Here is a 19681-nt window from a genome sequence, read left to right as displayed (position 1 = left end):
AATTCCTCATTGTGTGATATTTCAAATTTAGACAAGAGAAAGAAAAAAAACACAGTAAACACCCATGTAGCCATCACCTAAATTGAGTTACCAAATCACAGCCTAGTATATTACTTCTAAACAAACTTATTTCAGTTACAAATTTCTCAAATACCTGTGGCATTTGTTTGCATTTTTAAAGTAAATAATTATAACAATGTATATTTTAAGGAACATAGGAAGATGGAGGAAATATATAACCTTAAGAATTACATTTTTATAGTTTCTTAGGTACTGTAACTTCCAATCCTCAAAAGCTTAGTTATTTGTAAGACAGGAGACATCACAAGACTTATAATATGACCTTCTTTATTGACGATAAGTAATTTAGATAAAAAATCTAAATATATTTTATTTTTACTCTAGGAACTCTATAGGAATTTATACAAAATAACTGTATCACAGCAATAAATCATAATAAGTAGATTTATATGACAAGCAAAAAATAGCATTCTCCACTGTAATACACAGAAACACTTCTTTTACCATGTTAACCCCCTTGCTTTCAAAACTCAAACTTTATTTTCTTGCTATATTTTTTGTTGTCAGTTTTCATCTCATAAATTTCTGGTTTAAAGTTCTGAGTTGAAGCTCATTGTTACCAAGGACCAAATTCAAAGAGAGAGAGCACCATATGCAAGATATGCCTTTTATTAGACAAACAAATGAATAAAAATATAAGTATATTATTTGGCCACCTTCAGTTCTACTAAAAAGTGTTGAACTGATAGCATACCAAAACAGAAGACTACTTATGTTTGAGTTTGAGGTGAGTACATTCGTATGACCATGAGGGAACTTCTTCTGTCAAGACATAAAAAGCTATCTGACTTTGCTAATCTGCCACATGCAATGTAACATGCATCAGTATAACAGAAATGCGACAACATATTAGCTAGAGAGAGATGTTGCTCTTACCAAATCATCCCTATTTCTACTCCATTTTGAGGCAAATTGGTCTAAATCACATTATTACAGAATTTAAATGCGCTAATCCAGCGATTTTCAACCTTTTTCCATATAAACTAATTACTAAAATTCTGCAGACAACCAAAAAAAAAATTTTCTTTGATGATCTGACAAAAAAATAGTACAATTTGGATTTATTTATACCAGACAGCAATTGTTGTAGTGACTATTGTGATTTTTTTTAAATTTAGCAATCTATTGTAAAAGAGGTCAGTGCTCCTGACTAAATAGTCAGGTGCTGTATGTTTTAAAAATTCTTGTGGCACACCAGTTGAAAAATCACTGAGCTAACCTATACAAAAGTATCTAACACATTATCAGACACAAACGTATTACCTTAAAATTTGAATAAGTTAATTAACCATCCTTATAAGGAGCTCATATTTTAGCTTCCTATGCAAAGGAATGTAAGAAAGTAAATACATGTCCTTAACAACACATAACTAAAAACTTAACATAAAAATCCTACAAGAAAATACAGGCAGTAAAATCTCAGACATCTCTTGTAGAAGTACTTTTGCCAATATTATCTCCTTGGGCAAGGGAAACAAAAATAAATAAATAAATGGGACTCCATCAAACTAAAAAGCCTCTGCACAGCAAAAGAAACCATCAACAAATAAAAAAGAAACCCATTCTGTAAGAGAACATATTTCCCAATGACACATCTGAAAAGGGGTTAATTTACAAAATATATAAAGAACCTATACAACTCAACATCAGGAAGACAAACAATCCAATTGGGCAAAAAGACCTGAGTAGACACTTCTCCAAACAGGATATACAGATGGCCAACATCATATGAAAAAGTGTTCAACATCACTAGTCATAAAAGAGATGCAAATTAAAACCACAATTAGACTTCAGGCCAAGATAGAGGCATAGGCAGGCATACTGTACCTCCTTGCACAACCAAAAGAAGGACAGTAACAAATTTAGAAACAAAAAACAACCAGAACTGACAGAAAATCAAACTTTATGGAAATCCAACAACCCAAGAGTTAAAGAAGAAACATTCATCCAGACCCATAGAAGGGGAGGAGACAGGCAGCCAGCGCAGAGAGGACTCAAGACAAGGCAGCAGCTGGTAGACCAGGTGGTCCCACATTTGCATGCAGATAAACTGGGAGGAAGAACTGGGAGTGAGACAGACCTCACAACCCAGGGGTCCAGCACAGGAAAATAAAGCATCAAAGCCTCTGACTGAAAACACCTGTGGGGACTGAGGCAGCAGAAGAAACTTGAAGCCTCACAGGAAAGTTCACTGGAGAGACCCACAGGGTCCTAGAAGGGACACAAACCTACCCACCTGAATCAGCACCAGAAGGGCCCAATTTGCTTATGGGAAGGGGGAAAGTGCCTGAAAGCCAGCACAGAGTGGAGCAAGTGGCACTGTTCCCTCTAGGACCCCTCCCCCACATACAGCGTCACAGGCAAAGATGTGGGTTGCCTCGCCCTGGTGAATACCTAAGGCTCCGTCCCTTACTACATAACAGGCACACCAACACAAAAAAAATGGCCCAAATGAAAGAACAGATCACAGCTCCAGGAAAAACACAACCAAGCAATGAAGAGATAGCCAAGCTATCAGATGCACAGTTCAAAACACTGGTAATCAGGATGCTCACATAATTGGCTGAGTATGGTCGCAAAATAGAGGAAAACAATGAAGGCTATGCTAATTGAAATAAAGGAAAATGTACAGGGAACCAACAGTGACAGGAAGGAAACCGGGACTAATCAATGGTTTGGACCAGAAGGAAGAAGAAACAGTCAGCCAGAACAAAATGAAGAAACAAGAATTCAAAAACATGAGGAGAGGCTTAGGAACCTCCAGGACATCTTTAAACATTCCAACATCTAAATCATAGGAGTGCCAGAAAGAGAAGAGGAAGAGCAAGAAATTGAAAACTTATTTGAACAAATAATAAAGAACTTCCCCAATCTGGCAAAGGAAACAGACTTTCAGGAAGTCTAGGAAGCTCAGAGAGTCCCAAAGAAGTTGGATCCAAGGAAGAACACACCAAGGCACATTATAATTACATTACCCAAGATTAAAGATAAGGAGAGAATCTTAGAAGCAGCAAGAGAAAGGGGACAGTTACCTACAAAGTAGTTCCCATAAGACTATCAGCTCATGTCTCAAAAGAAACCTTGCAAGCAAGAAGGGGCTGGAAAGAAGTATTCCAAGCCATGAAAAGCAAGGACCTACATCCAAGATTACATTATCCAGCAAAACTATCATTTAGAATGGAAGGGCAGATGAAGAGCTTCTCAGATAAGGTCAAGTTAAAGGAGTTCAGCATCACCAAGCCCTTATTATATGAAATGTTAAAGGAACTTACCTAAAAAAAAAGATAAAAAATATGAACAGTAAAATAAAAACAAACTCACAGCTTTTAACAACCGAACCTAAAAAAGAAACAACAAACTAAGAAAACAACCAGAACAGGAACAGAATCACAGAAATGGAGATCAAATGGAGGATTATCATGGAGGGGAGAAAAGGGAAAAAAGGTACAGAGAGTAAATAGTATAAATGGTAGGTAGAAGATAGACAAGGGGAGGTTAAAAATAGCATAGGAAATGTAGAAGCCAAAGAATTATATGTATGACCCATGGACATGAACTAAAAGGGCCGGGAATGGGGGTGGGAAGAAGTGTGCAGGGCAGAGGGGAATAAAGGGGGGAAATGGGGCAACTGTAATAGCATAATCAATAAAATATATTTAAAAAACAAAAAAATAGCTTAAAAAAACAACCATATTATTATAGTTTTAGCAAACTATGCCCAGTTTAATATTTTAAAACATTCATACTATATCTGGCATTGGTTATCCAGTACTTTGTAAACTTATTTCTATAACCATTAATAAAATTTATAATTTATAAAGAATACCAACAAAAATTTCATTATATTGTCATGTGAAATAGTTATATGTGTTGTGGTCTCAATAAAATAAAAAATAAAACCACAATTAGATTATCACCTCATACCTGCCAGAATAGCCACAATACAACAGTAAGTGTTGGTGAATATGGGGAAAAAGAGGGACCTCAGCGCACCATTGGTGGAAATGCAGACTGGTGCAGCCACTGTGGAAAAGAGTATGGAGTTTCATCAAGAAATTAAAAATGAAACTGCCTTTTGGTCCAGTGATCCCACTTTTGGAAATATATCCTAAGAATCCCAAAATACCAATTTGAAAGCATATATGCACCCCTATGTTCACTGCAGCGTTGTTTACAATAGCCACGATCTAAAAATAACCCTAATGCCCATCAGTAGATGAGTATAAGAAAGCTGTGGTACATTTACACAATGGAGTACTACTCAGTAAAAAAAGAAGGAACTCTTAACCTTTTGTGACAGCATGGATGGAACTGGAGACTATTACACTAAGTGAAGTAAGTCAATCAAAGAAAGATAAATACCATATGATCTCACTTACATGTGGAATCTAATGAACAAAATAAACTGACGAACAAAACAGAAACAGAAGCATGAATATATGAAACAGACTGAGAGCTGCCGGGGGGGCAGGGGAGGGGGGATTAGATGAATAAAGGTAAAGGGATCAGCCAAAGAACATATATATATGCATAACCCATGGACACAGATGACAGTGTTATGATGGCCAGAAGGGAAGAGGAGGAGGTGGGGGTTGGATGGAGGTGGGAAACGGGGGGTGGGGTCAATGGGGACATCTGTAATAGTGTCAACAATAAAAATAAACTTAAAAAGGGAAAGAAGTCAGTGATTATCTTCATCTCCTTCAAAAATGCTCAATAAGTTGCTCAGTGTAATTTGTTTGAATTACAAGTTAGAAACGCAAGAACAAAGCAAATAGTAAACATAAAATTAAAAGCATTTAGTTCCCTAGAATCTTAAATTTCAGAAATCTGACAGAGAAAATAGGTAATTTATTTAGAAGCAAACAGCTGCTTTTAGAAGTGTTCAATAATTTCTTTAAATGATCAATAAGCAGCAGTTATCCTCAAAGTGTGCTAGATCCGCATTGCTAAGGAAATTCCAAAATCACTCATCTAATGTTAAATATTTAATTACTATTCTCCAAAAGAACATACAAGCCTTACCATATTTCCCATCATCTCTGCCTTGATGATCTTGGCTCCCAACTTGTTCTTCTCATCAACACTCAGGATGTGGACCGACTCATCTTCTGGACTACTTCTATTTGAACATGGGAGATTAAGAGCATATGAAATATAGCTACAATGCAAATAACAGCATCAAGACTCAAATATTACTATAATTAGCCTCAACAAAGCATCAATTCCAAGAGATCGTAATTCATAAATAAATACATACAATCTCAATGTTCCACCATAAATTAATAGTTTAAGGTTCTTGTCACAATGCTATGATGGTTTATGACAGTCATAATGATAACTGAAAAAGGTTCACTAACAATGAGGTAAATAATATGTCAACTATTCTTCATTATTTAATCCTCCCATACACATTCTAAAACAAGCAAATAAAAATAAATAAAAACACTAGAATCAGGTCATAATTCCACACATCTGCAGAAACCCTTTTCATCCAATGTGATACCACTGATAATCTAAAGAAATAACATATTTAACTCCATCCAAAGAATAAAAACAATGATCATGTGTCCTTTTGCAAAGTCAACCCAGAATTATTTAGACAATTTAAACTAATTTACTACTAATATAATGTACCAAATATATACTATGGAAGCTTCACAGAACAGAAATTTCAAGCCAATGTCATATTCCTGGAACATACAGCTGAACTGGCTTACTGCCCTAAGAAAGATTAACAATAAGGGAAATGAAACAGTCATAAAAATACTCAATCCAAAAGAAGCCAGATAAAAAGGAAACAGAATACAAAGGACAGGATAAATAGAAAACAAGTTAAGTACAGATTTGAACCTAATTATACCACATTATATATAAATGTTCTGAACACCTGAATTAAAAAGCAAAAACTGTCATGTGAATAATAAGGCAAAACTCAACTACAAGAATGCACTATAAGGCATAAATATGTCAAACATAAAGGAATGGGAAAAGATACCATGTTTTAAAACTAGTCAAAAGAAAGCTGAAGTGGCTTCTTTAATATCAGATAAATTAGAGTACAGAATAAAAAATATCACCCGAGACCAAAAAGAAGTCATTTCATAAAGAAGAGGTCAAGACATCAAGTGCACAGAAGAATCTCTAAACATTATGTACCTAATAAAAGAGCTTCAAAATATTGTCAAAACTGTCAAGAGAAACAGATAAAGCTACAATTACAGTTGATTTCAACCCTCTACTCTCAATACTTGATAGAATAAGTAAGTAAAAAATCAACAAAGATATGGAAGATGAGCATAACACCATCAACTAAACCTACCAGACACTCAGGAACACTCCACACAAAAACAGCAGAAAACACATTCTTTCTAAGTGTATACCAAATATTTACCAAGATAAACAATATTCTGAGTTATAAAGCAATGCTCAATAAATTTAAAAGAATCAAGTCATACAAACTATGTTGTCAGACCACAATGAAATTACATTAGAAACCATCAACAAAGATCACTGGGAAATCTTCAACTATTTGTAAACTAAATATCATACCTATAGCTTACCTATAAATCACCCATGGGACAAGAACAAAATCAAAGAAAAATTTTAAAGTATTTGGAACTGAACAGAAATATAAATACAACATATCAAAATTTGTAAGATGCAGCTAAAGCACTGCTTATGGGGACATTTATAGCACTAAATATTTCTATTTAAAAAGCTTTCAGCCCTGGCTGGCGTAGCTCAGTGGATTCTTAAATTTCAGAAATATTTCCCATCATCTCTGCCTTCAGACTTACTTCACAACAAACTAAGAAAACAACCAGAACAGGAACAGAATCACAGAATGGAGATCAAATGGAGCATTATCATGGAGGGGAGAAAAGGGAAAAAAGGTACAGAGAGTAAATAGTATAAATGGTAGGTAGAAGACAGACAAGGGGAGGTTAACCAAAGCATCGCAGGTTCGATTCCCAGCCAGAGCACATGCCTGGGTTGCAGGCCACGGCCCCCAGCAACCACACATTGATGTTTCTTTCTCTCTCTTTTTCTCCCTCCCTTCCCTCTCTAAAAATAAATAAATGAATCTTTTTTTAAAAAAAGTTTTCAAATTAATGATGTCAGCTTATACCTCAGAAAGCAAGAAAAGGAACAAAATAAACTTCAAATAAGCAAAATACAAAAAAACCCTAAAGATCAGAGTAGAAATTAATAAAAAGCAGAACAATAAAGACATGCAGTGAAACCAAAAGCTGGTTAAGACAATCTATAAAACTGATAAACTTCTAGCCTTACTGATTAAAAAATAAAAATACAAATTACCAACAAAGAGCTAAGAGAACTAAAATGACTACACAATCTAAGCACTTACAAAAAGATACCCAGATGACAAATAAACATATCAGTTGATGCTTACATCAGTAGTGATTAGGGGAATGCAATTAAAGCCATGAAGAGATACTTCCTCACATCCACCAGAATAGTTAAAATCAAAAAGACTGACCACTACAAGTTCCTGGAAGAATGTGGAGGTGGTGGTGGTAATGTAAAATGAATAATCATATGGTGAAACATCCAGTGTTTTAACAATTAAACCTGTGGTTACCATATGATCTAGCTATTCCTCTCCTAGGTATTTACTCAAAAGGAAAAAAAGCACCTGTACCTACAAAGATTTGTGCCTGAAGGTTCAAAGCAGCTTTACTTACAATAGCTCCAAACTGGAAATATTCTAAATGTCCACCAACATTTGAACGGAAAAAGAAATTGTGATATACCTACCAGTGCATACTCCTCATCCAAAAAGAAAAAAAAAAGGTAATGAACTACTGTTATAAACAACAAAATGGACAAAACTCAAAATTATACTGAGTGAAAGATGTCAGACAAAAAAGAAAATGTGAACTATGACCCCATGTATGTAAGACCTTAAAAAATGCGAGCAAGTCTTTAACAAAACAAAGAAGATAAATGGTTGTCTAAAGCGGTGGGGAGGGTATGGAGAGAGGTGGAGGAGAGGGATTATGAAAGGGTACCAGGAAACTTTTGGGAATGATGGTTTTGTTAGAATATACATATTTCAAAACTTACCAAATTAAACACTTACTTTAGAGTATAAGTGCAACTTATTATATGCCAATTATACCTCAATAAAGTTGTTTTTATTTATTTCTTTAAATTTTTTAATTATTTATTTTTAGAGAGAGGGGAAGGAAGAGAGGGAGAGAAACGTAAGTCTGTGGTTGCCTCTGTGGTTGCCCCTACTGGGGACCAGGCCCACATGTGCCCTGACTAGGAATTGAACCTGCAACTCTTAGATTCGAAGGCCCAATCTCAATCCACTGAGCTACACCAACCAGGGCTCAGTAAATTTGTTTTTAAAAACTATCACAGGAGAGTGATAAAAAATTTAAAAAGCAGAAAAAATTCTGTCATAAGTTTCAAATATAAAGAGTATACCTATGATATTACTAGTTTCTATGAATTTTTAGATGTCATCATACTCTACTGAAATTAATGAGTTTTCAACATACATTCTGAGAAAGTAATAGAAAAATACATAAACAGACCACCAAATCAAAACTTGACCTAATAAGCAACCATATACTGAAAATATTTTTAAATAGTGAATTCCTTTTGGGCAAAAAATAAAATCTTTTCAGAGACAGCATTTGAGTTTTTCTTCTCATATTGGTGAAAGGAAAGGCAATATTCTGGTGCTGAAACTGAGACACCTGAAATATTTCATGTAAAACATCATTAGAAAGTAACATATTTTTGTTCCCGTCAAGGTCTTTTAGTCAACATTTTAAAAACTAATCAAGACAAACAGTACGGGCACTGCATTTGTGTAACGAGGATAACTTCATTACTTTTGATACGCTTCTGTGGATTGAGGTACTGCTGGTATCATTAGCTGTACTTTTTCTGTATGGGAAATAGTTTCCAATCACTTTTTAAAATTAAATTCTGAGGTACAAGTCATTTCTATTGTCTTGTAAATGTAATTTGTTTGAATTCCAGGCAACCCAATCATATTTCTTTGAGTTACTAATCAACATAATTTTTCTCAAGTTGCATTCTTTCCCATTCAGTTAATTCCAAAATTCTCTGCTTTGAAAATTTACTATTCTTGTCCTTTATGTGGAAATTATAAATATTAAATTTTTTATATGCATGTATAACGTAAAACAAAATAACAGTTGTGCCCATTACAAAGAGTACCAGTGCAATTATTCCCTCAGAAGCCGGCCTGCCCCACAGTCTGCCACCACTGCCAGATTCCTAAGTGAGAAACTTTCTGGCTGCTTTTCATTCTTTTTTCTGCTTTTCTTCAGTGACCAGGGGTTTTTTTCCCCCTACAAAGTTCCGTTCTAGTTCATCCATTTTCATCTCAACACCACCCAAAAGAGAAAATTAAAAAATGGAGGAAGAAGAAAATGGGTGAGGGGGTGGCTTCCCCAATATTTCTTGAAACCTTTCTCTGTTAATCCAGTGGATGCTTATTATAATCCAGACACAAGTCCATACAGGAGTTCTTATTGAGTTCACTTATTTAGAAAATCAGCCATTCTGCAAATAAGCTTCAATTTGATAGGGCCAAAAAAAATGAAGGCCAAAAGGCATCCATCAATCCATTTCCTTCTGAGAAGGACTAGAAATGTTAATAAGCTACTACATCAAATGTCAAGAGATTCATGCCCACTGATATGCACCAAAATAAAAATATAAATACCTAAAAACAGACTCCTAAATTCTAGGAGTTCCTAATGCAAGTTTTTCATAAAGCACTAATAGCTTCTTCCTTAGAACACCAATCATTATCTGGCACCATCCCTTCAAGAAATCCCTCTTGGTATCATGAGAAAAGAAGTTTTGCAATCAAGTTCACATGAGTTCAAATCCAGACTCTGTCATGTATTAGGTTTATGGTCAGGCAAGTATCTTAACCTCCTGGAGGCCACAGAGTCAAGAAAATGATTAATAGTTACCCTCAGCTTATCAGGATTAAATGCAATAATGTATAAAAATATTACAGTAACTATAGTAATATATTTATAGAAATATGAGCAAAAAGAATTTATAAAGTTATCTAATTTAAATTCCAAGGGACATGTCAGATATAAAAATAAGCTCCTGTTCAGACCAGATACTTTTTTTTTCACAACTGAATGAGTAAAAGAAACAAACATTCCAAACAGAACACTTAACCTGGTGCTCTCAGAAAGGTGGTTCCCTTTGCCAGTGCAAGCCAATTACTGAGTCAAAGAAGAATCCTCCAGTTCTTTGTTCATAGTGCTTCAAATCCAATTGTGAAATCTGGTCAAGAACAGTTTAACAGGGTTTAGAGCTGGTACAGATAAGTAACCAAATCCTTTCTTGGGGCCACAAAATTCAAAGCTTCCTCACTGAGTCATGGCTGCCAACCCAAGCTCCTCCTCTCTACACTCACTCCTCTGGTTCATGACTGCCTCCCTCTTAGCTATACTCTCCCAACCAGTAATATCAGCCTTAAATCTGTTCCACATCCCAAACTAACCTTCACACTCACTACCTTGGAATCTAAAATCCAAGTACGATCTATTTCAAATCCTTAAGATATTTATTCCATATCATTACAAGGATATTGTCCAACTCATAAAAATGCTTCTGGAGTCATTTATAAGATAAAAAAGGCAATATTTGCAATATCTGCTTACCCATTTTTCTCCCACTCAGTAGAGAGGCTAACGCATGTTAAGCATTCTAACAAGATTTTAAGATGCTCCTGCACCTATGTCCCAAAATACTATTTGCAAATGCTAAACTATACCATGCCCTCTCTCTCTACAATTTCCCTCAATGTTGGCTGCCCTTCCCCAACTAGTGCCTAATGGGTTATCCTTCAAGAGCTCATTACCTTTCCCTACACAATTTCCTGGATTCTGTTCCTCCTAATCTTATCCCAGAAGAGTTAAATTGCCCCTTCTTGTATGCAAGCACTATAACTGTTAACCACCTATACTTATAAGTATCTTGGCATTTATGTACCATATTTGTGCACATGTCTATATAACTGCCTCTTCAATATTGTGAGTTCTTTGAAGGCAGATACCATGTCAATTATTTTTATATAACCAGATTTAGGAAGTAGAAGCATCCACAAAACGTAAGATGAAAAGCAAAAAGAATTTGTCAATGTCATGTAAGTTAGTTCCAAGAGACAACTCTGACACAAAAATAACCTCCCCTTCAGAGCACTTTTTCTCAAATTTGAATGAATAAAAGAAACAGTCTGTTTCTCAAACTTTCAGTTTCCAAGGAATACTTAAAGCAAACATGATGTACAAGTAGACTAACAATTCTAAGATAATTGTGTTCCAAAGGTTTACCAATATTTTTTAGTAAAAGTAAGATAAGCTGATCTCAGTAAGGCAAAACAAGGCAAGGACATTTCAATTGTGTGAGCTGTGTATGAACTTTCTTACATTACTTTTTTATTCCTGAAGTTACCATATTCATTGTGGTCCATATATAGACCAAAAAGGGAACACTCATATTCTGGGGATCATACGTTGAAAAGCACTAAGTTCAGAAAAGAATTCCCATAATTTTCTCCTGTCACCCAGAATCTGTAGCTACAATTTCCATTTCTTTAACATTGCCACCCAAAGGTAATGCTTCTACTTTGTATGAGTACACTGGATCCTGTATTCATCCACACTAATCTTGGGGTCTTGCTCAATAAGTTCATCTATCATCTTTCCATGTATTAGCTTCTTCTAAAAATGACACTGACTCTTTCCCATTGAAATATAAGCATACTCAAGTATTTTCACCTTAAAAGAAAAAAAAGGTAGAGAGTGAGGAGGCACTGCATTTAATCCATGGATGCCACACATACTTTCTACCTCTATCATTTCATAACCCATAATCATAACTTAGTCTTATGAAATCTGGCTTATAAATCCTCTTTTACAGTGATAATTTTTTTTATTCTCACCTGAGGACATGCTTATTGATTTTTAGAGTAGGGAAGGGAGGGAGAGAAAGGAGGGAAACATCTATACAAGGGAGAAACATCAATCAGTTGCTTCTCCTATGTGCACCAACCGGGGACTGAACCCGCAACCCAGACATGTGCCCTGACTGGGAATCAAACCTGTGACTTTCTAGTGCATAAGATGACACTCCAAGTGACTGAGCTACCCTGGCCAGAACCAATGATAATATTCTTGAGTAAATTGCCAGTGACCTCTATTATTGTTTATCCAAAGGTACAGCCTTATATTTTACTTGATTCTACCTTTTTTTGGAGAAATGTTACTCTTCCCCTTCACTTTTAGATACAAGCTTAAAGATTCAACCAAAAGAGGAAAATGAAGATATACTAAAATCCAACCAAAGCTCACAAGTTTCAAGACAATAATTGGAAGCACAAGAGACCTTTAAAAGGTCTCATTCACTGTCATAAAATTCACACTCTACAACATTTTGAGCAGTGGGAATATTTTCTAACAGGAATTACACTGTTTATTAGTAGATGAATAATAAATGAGGATAAGTGAGAGGATATACTAGAATTCTAAAAATGCCTAATACTTAATATTTTAAATATTAATAGATACTTAAGATACTTAATAGGACAGTAATAAGTATCACATAAAAACATTAAATAAGAATTGCTGGGCACACCATGACCAAAGAACACATTACTTCATCTTGCTAATACCAGAGAAACTGCCCTGCAGCAAACAGCATGGAATGGACCTCACTTTCCGTAAGCTTTTACAAGGATGAGTATGTGCTCTAAAAGAAACATCTCCATGACATTGCAATTATCCTACAAAAAAGAGAAAAGGACAAGTTTTTCTCATTTTCCAGGATAACTGCTATTTCAGAAGTCTTCATAATTAATTTCTAAAAAGAAAATCCTATTTGCACATTAAAATGTATTCTCAACACACACACAAACACCCCTCTTGCTAAAAACTTCCGATGAACAAGTAACTAAAAGAGGAACAAATACCTACAAGAGCTCTAGCCCAGTGACATTTCTAAAACCTTGAGTATATCATATTGCAATTCTTTTTGCATGCTGACAGTGTTCACAGATCTTTCCTTTAATTATTCTTTTCTCACCACTTATCCTCAAATATTCTCTTTGGTCTAAGTATCTCATGACTATACTGAAAGCCTTTAGAACCTGGAATCGTTCTTTTGTGTATCCAGGCAACAATAATAAACTGCCAAGGATGACATCCAAAGATTAAAATATTACATAATATAAGTTAGTTCCTTATATTGATAAAACCTAAATTAAGGATATCACATTAATTTTGTTCATACTATGTACTACTCTAGGTTTCAAATTCCTCAAAATACATAGCTAATATATTTTCCCACAAAACTATATGCAAACACATTTTATTTCTAAGGATAATAAGCTTAAAGTTCTTAATCATGTGGGCCAACACTACAGAGTGGTTTTTTTTGGCCATTTTAGATAGGACCCAAAAAGGACAAAGAAAAAAGAATGATAAATATGATTACATTAAGAATGAATGAAAGAATGAATAAAAAAGAAAAATAAATGGAAAACTATAAATGATAAAAAACTATATATATTGCATGACAACTATAAAGAGTTCTCACAAAACGACTAAAAAAATAGGCAAAACATAACACTAGTTAACAAAAATACAAATGATCAACATTTATAAAAATATGTCCAACTTCACTCATACTTAAGTGTAAATCAAGGAAAGTTTCTGTTTCTCAACAATGTCTATGGCAAAGATTAACAAATTCAATAACACTATCAGCAAGGAAGAAAAAAGTCATTCTCATCTACGACTGCTAAGAGTGTAAATTGGTTAACACAACAAAATATAATTCCACTCCTTGGAATTCATGTTACAGCTATACTTAAATAGTGTGCAAAAGGGCACATACAAAATATTCACTGCAACATTACTTGTAAGAGCAACAAACTATACACCTATTTTTTCCAGGAGCTATTGAAGTTTTACAATAAATGAAAGAGTCTTTAAAATGAAAAAAGTACATACATATAGGCTGATGTAAAAAGATCTTTAAGATATACTGGCTGGAAAAACAAGGGTCAAAATAGTACATGCATTGTGAAACTACATCACATATGTGTATGTAAAGTTTTTATATATAATTATATTACATATGTTCTCTCTTGTAAAAAGATCACAGACCCAGGAAATGACTGCTACATATAGTTGCAGATAAAATTCATAACACCCAGTTAAATTTGAATTTCAGATAACAAGAAATATTTTAGTACAGGTATGTCCAAATATTGCAAGGACCTTTTTTTATTTGCTAAATCTGACAGCCCTAGTTATATAACAGTATGCAGTTCACAACCTCAGTTGCCTTAACTTCTGCATCTGAAAAATGTAGGGGTCAGATTATGATTTCTTCTAACTCTAAAATCAACTACTATGATTTTTTTTCTAGTTCTAAAATTCATTAGTTCTAAACCTCCCTACAGCCCTGACATTTTATAAAGAATTCAACATATACCAGACCAGGATACCATTGAGATAAACTAAGAGCTTCTAATAGTCCTTCACTGAAATCTTTCCAGTCCCTAAAAATAGGCATTCTTCAAAGTCCTGTGCTGGTCTCTTACTTTGACCTCAGGGTGTACACGTGTGGATAACTCCTAGATTGTTCTTTCCCTCTCCAGTTAATCAAGGAATCTGTGGAAAGCCTCAAACCATCTGCAACATCAGTTACTGCAGCTAACAAAGAATATTGTCTTCATACCAAAAAATACAGTTTTTAGTGAGTGCTTGTATTAGAATATATATATCAGAAGCTTACCATTTAAATATAACATGCAAATATGAAGCAATTAGAGAAAGAGACAGAATACTTAGAAAGTGTATGACTGTTGCACCTAATCTGCTTAACTGCAGTCACAGAATTCAAGACCTACAGATCGTCCAAGTGTTAAGCCAATCCTAATGAAATCAGGAAATAAGAGCTTTATCCCACCAACAGGTAGGGACTAGAAAAAGCCTACCCTCTTGAGTACCTGGAGTAAAGCCTGGACAATTATGCATGTATACAGCCTTAAACATTCTCTAATCTCTGCCATCTTTATAAAGTCAATACAACCAGGTTTCTCCTTTGGTTTCCCAGGAGCAAAGCTGTGACTTGAACCAGAGCCCATTTAACTGATTTTGCCAGCTTCTTCCCACTGAAAGCAGCACACTTGTGTTTTATAATGCACAGCGCCAGATGGAGTCATTAACAAAAGCAATTTATCAGACTCATGACCCAGGCCACAATGCTTAAACCTACGCCTACCACCACTGAATTCTATTATTTCCTAAAACCTCTTCCTTTAGTGTCACATTCATTTGGTGGTTATTTTTAAATATATTTTGATCATTCAAGTATAATTTAGTCATTATCCTTTGGATACTAATTTTCTATTTACAGTTACCTCCTACAGACCTACCTCTATGGCTAAATCAAGTTTTCCTAGGTCTCATTCCACTCTACCTGGGTTTCCTATTCTACTGACCCAGCCCTATATACAAGTATATAATAAGTACAAGAATAATAAAACCAGTAAGTACTACCTATTTCTCTAATCATTACAGATACAACCACTATCCTTCCTATATTTTGCTTTGAAAACTCAAACACTAGCTTTAAAACCTGTCAACTATCAAAAGTACATTATTTTTTTTCCTCTGTAAAACCACCACTATACAATTCACACTGCCCTGTGCAGGATCTTTCACATTCCTTTTTCACTTCTCATTTGGGCTATAGCAATATATTTTCCTTCAGTCTTCCAAACCTCCAGTAGACATGTGATATTTATAATTACAATTATTCTTAGCAATGGAATAATTTCCTTTGAAAGTAATATGGAAACAGTAATATACCAAAATATTTCCTGTAGTGTGTCCACTTAAAAGGATTGTTAACTCATTCAGTTTAAGTTGCAAAAAAGCAACAAATTTTAAGCAAATACAGCTATTGAATTCTTCCAGCTTTTCATGTTAAATAAAAATGTGACATGAAATGCAATCCATAAGATGAAATGACTGAATTGTTAAATGTGCATATCTTAGCTCTTCCATCAAATTTAAGAAAGAGGAGATCACAACTCACAACTAATTAACAACAGATGTCCTAAAAATACAGTTCACGTCTTTGAATCATATGGATCTTAATATTATCAGTTTAAAAAACAAATGACAAAATACCCAGCAAATGAAGACTTGGTGTTCTGTAGATATTCTTTTTTCAGAGAGTCATCCCTCAAGCTTTCATTCTGTGATTTTTCTCTTGCATCTTCTGAAATGTGCCCATAGTCAACACTGTGACAGGTTTCTAATGGTTTTTGATTTGAATGTTTCCTCTTTTCTCTCTCATCAGAGTGAACCTGTGATGATAAACTTTCTTCGCTGTTCTCTATGGGTTTTTGAAAACCACAATGCACAGAACCCTTAGTAGACAGTGCTGAGGATGAACCAGATGGTTTAAAATTTCTGCTCTTGCAGTGAAATGAAAGTTCTTCGTCATCAGAGGGTCTTAAAAATTTAGGTCTCAAAATTCCAAAAGAAGAAGACTCTCTATTTTGCCTTGAATTAAAGTCTCTTCTATATGTTTCTGAAGACCCAGATCTATTATCTTTTTCATCACCACGAAATTTATCTTCATTACTAGTAATACCTGTACTGTATCTATCCCTTGAACTTTTATTAGATTGTATCAAGTCTGATTTTCTACTTTCTTGACCACTTTGTGCTTTTTCTGAATATGCTGGCTTCCTCCAACGTTCTCTTCTACAGTCTTCTTTTGTGGATGCAGTTTTTTCAGCTTCTTCTAATTTCGAATGAAATATTTCCAATGACTAAAAAGGAGAAAAATTGAAGACATATAAAATTTTAAAAAGTTCAATGACTTATACCCCATACAGCTCAGTGCCATGATGCACCATTGAAGCACAATGAAAGAAAAACCCAACAAAAGGGAAAAAAAAGGCCAATCATCCTACCTGGTATGGGCTGAACAGTGCCTCCCCTCCCCTGAACCAAAGTTATACGTTGAAGTTCTAACCCACAATACCTCAGAACATGACCATACGGACTAACAGCCTTAAAAGAGGTGATTAAGTTAAAATGAGGTTGTTAAATTAGGTCCTAATCCAATCTGACTGATGTGCTTGTGAAAAGAAATTTGGACACACAAAGAGAAAATAACGCGTGAGAACACCTTGGGAAGGAAGCCAAAAAGAGAGGCCTCAGAAGAAACCAAACCTGCTGATCCCTAGATCTTAGACTTCCATTCTCCTGAACTGAGAGAAAATAAATTTTTTGTTGTTTAAGCCATTCAGTCTGTAGAACTTTTGCTACCTCAAAGTAAATACTTTTAAAAATATGATTAATCAATAAAAATTTACCAAATTAAGAAAATCTGGGATGTGAAAAGAAGTCTCTTAAGTAAAATATATAATACAGAACACAGTAAAATAATTAAAATACTTCCTACCATCACTAAGATTCAAGAAGTTGCTATTATATATTGCTAAAAACATAACAGACTCCATGAAAAAAAGCAAAGTTCAAGAACAAGAAACACTTGTAAATAAAAATTGTGTGTCTATAAGCATGCAGATACAGAGAGTGGATGAATCAAAAGTATTAAATACAAATTAGTGAATTCAACACTAACCCAGGAATTCTCTATACTTAGGAAAAGATGGTAAATAGATATGTTATAAGGAAAAAGAAATATGGACACTTAATCTAAGATAATTTAACATGAACGTACTAGTATTTCCAGAAAGAGCGAGCAAAGAGAGAAGAAAGCACTAACAAAATATAATAATGTAAGAAAATATCCCCAACCATTTTCCAGATCCAATGGGCTCATCCAATATCCTGAGGAGAGGGAAGAAAATGAATCATACAAAGACTCATACATTAAAAACCCTAATTCCTGAGTCTCAAAATTCACATAAGAAGCATATAAACAGATGGGAATAGGTAAATGAATAACACATTACCTACAAAGAAAAGAAAGTAAGACTGTTAACAACTTCTCATCTACAATACTAAATGGTGTAAGATAATGGAATAAACATCAATTAAAAAAATTCTAAGGCAATAATTCTATATTCCATTCACAATCAAACTATCCTACCCTGGTATGGACAAAAGAAAATCATTTTCAAAAATGCAGAAGGTTAGAAAGCAAATCACTTACTAATTTAGGGTGCAGGGGGCAGAGGAACTTACTCAGGATCAGAATGACAAACCAGAAATGAACTAGAGCAAAGATCACTGAAAAAAGGAAGACATGCTATAAACCAAATGGCAAATATAATGAGTAAGTCTAAATAATTGTTCTGGTAGTTAAGAAGTTTAATATAATTGTCAAGAATAAGATGTATATTTTTAAATTTATAACAAACTGGAATTAAAATTGCAAATTAAAATTTCCATAAAATCTAACAGGTGAGATGGGGAATCAAAACATGCTGAAGTTATTACCTTACATTAGGCAGAGATAATCCATAACATTTCATTTAAAAAAAATTTAAATGTAGATTTAAACTGTTTCTTAAATTCAATGACAACATATATAGAACAGAAATGATGGCAGTGAGGTGGGGGAAATATTTTCATAATAAAAGCACCTCCTCATACGCAGTTAGAATTAGTGGCTTCTTAGATTCAATGAAATATAACAAAATACAGACAACAATAACAGCAATTATCACAACTTATTCAGTGCTTATATTAATTGTTTGCATAATTTTAGTAAGCTCTATGTGTTCAAATCTACATGTTGACTATGTAATCTTGTTTAAGCTATTTAACCTGTGTTTGCCTCAGTTTCCTCATTTACAAAAGAAGAATAATCATACTGTTATTATAAGTAAGTAATTAACTTATTTAACCCAAAGATTTTAATAGTGCCTGGCATATGAAAAGCACTCAAATAATTATTAACATTCAAAACAATTCTATGAGACTGATACTAACAGTCATGCTTTTAAAATGGAAAAGAAGTGAAGCTAAAGTCACAAAGTAACAGAGTAATAAACCTGACACTGAAATTCAGGAGCATATGACTACAAAGCCAATGTTCTTAACTACCAGGTCAAAATGCCTCATTCTATGATGACTCTTAAATGTTCTAAAGAATTAAGAAATTACATAAAATGTCAAAATCCAAATAATAAACATCATAACTCCTACTATCAAAACTTAATAAGATAACACTAAAAGATAACTGAAGGCCATATACATATATTAAGATATAAATTCAGTAATTAAAGGAAATGTCATGACCAAATAGGAGCATGAAATCTTACCACCTGTGACATCAATGGACCTAGAGGGTATTGTGCCAAGTGAAATAGGCCAGAAAGAGAAAGACAAATAGAGTATGATTTCATTTATATGTGGAATCTAAAAACAAAATAAACAAATAAAAAAACAGAAATAGATTCATATACGGAGAACAAGCTGAGGGTTGCCAGATGGGTAAAAAAGGTGAAAGGGTTAAGAATTAAAAATTAGCAGTTACAAAACTAGTCACAGGGATGTAT

The 19681-nt window shown here is 34.2% G+C and overlaps 1 protein-coding gene across 2 annotated transcripts in view; it reads right to left on the bottom strand.

The window, feature by feature from the left end:
* CWF19L2 (CWF19 like cell cycle control factor 2) overlaps positions 1 to 19681 on the bottom strand; it is a 99333-nt gene that overhangs the window by 51199 nt on the left and 28453 nt on the right. The window contains exons 8-9 of one of the 2 annotated variants that reach the window (XM_028516714.2): positions 16326 to 16975; positions 5107 to 5203 (exon numbers count right to left, since the gene is read on the bottom strand). In XM_028516714.2, coding sequence (XP_028372515.1) covers positions 5107 to 5203; positions 16326 to 16975 — 747 coding nt within the window. The remainder of the gene's footprint in view (positions 1 to 5106; positions 5204 to 16325; positions 16976 to 19681) is intronic. The other variant, XM_028516715.2, reaches the window with a different exon arrangement.

Source organism: Phyllostomus discolor, chromosome 6, assembly GCF_004126475.2.
Source record: "Phyllostomus discolor isolate MPI-MPIP mPhyDis1 chromosome 6, mPhyDis1.pri.v3, whole genome shotgun sequence".
Classification (NCBI taxonomy): domain Eukaryota; kingdom Metazoa; phylum Chordata; class Mammalia; order Chiroptera; family Phyllostomidae; genus Phyllostomus; species Phyllostomus discolor.
The sequence above is the reverse complement of the archived record's forward strand: the minus strand, read 5'-3'. Positions and strand labels throughout refer to the sequence as shown.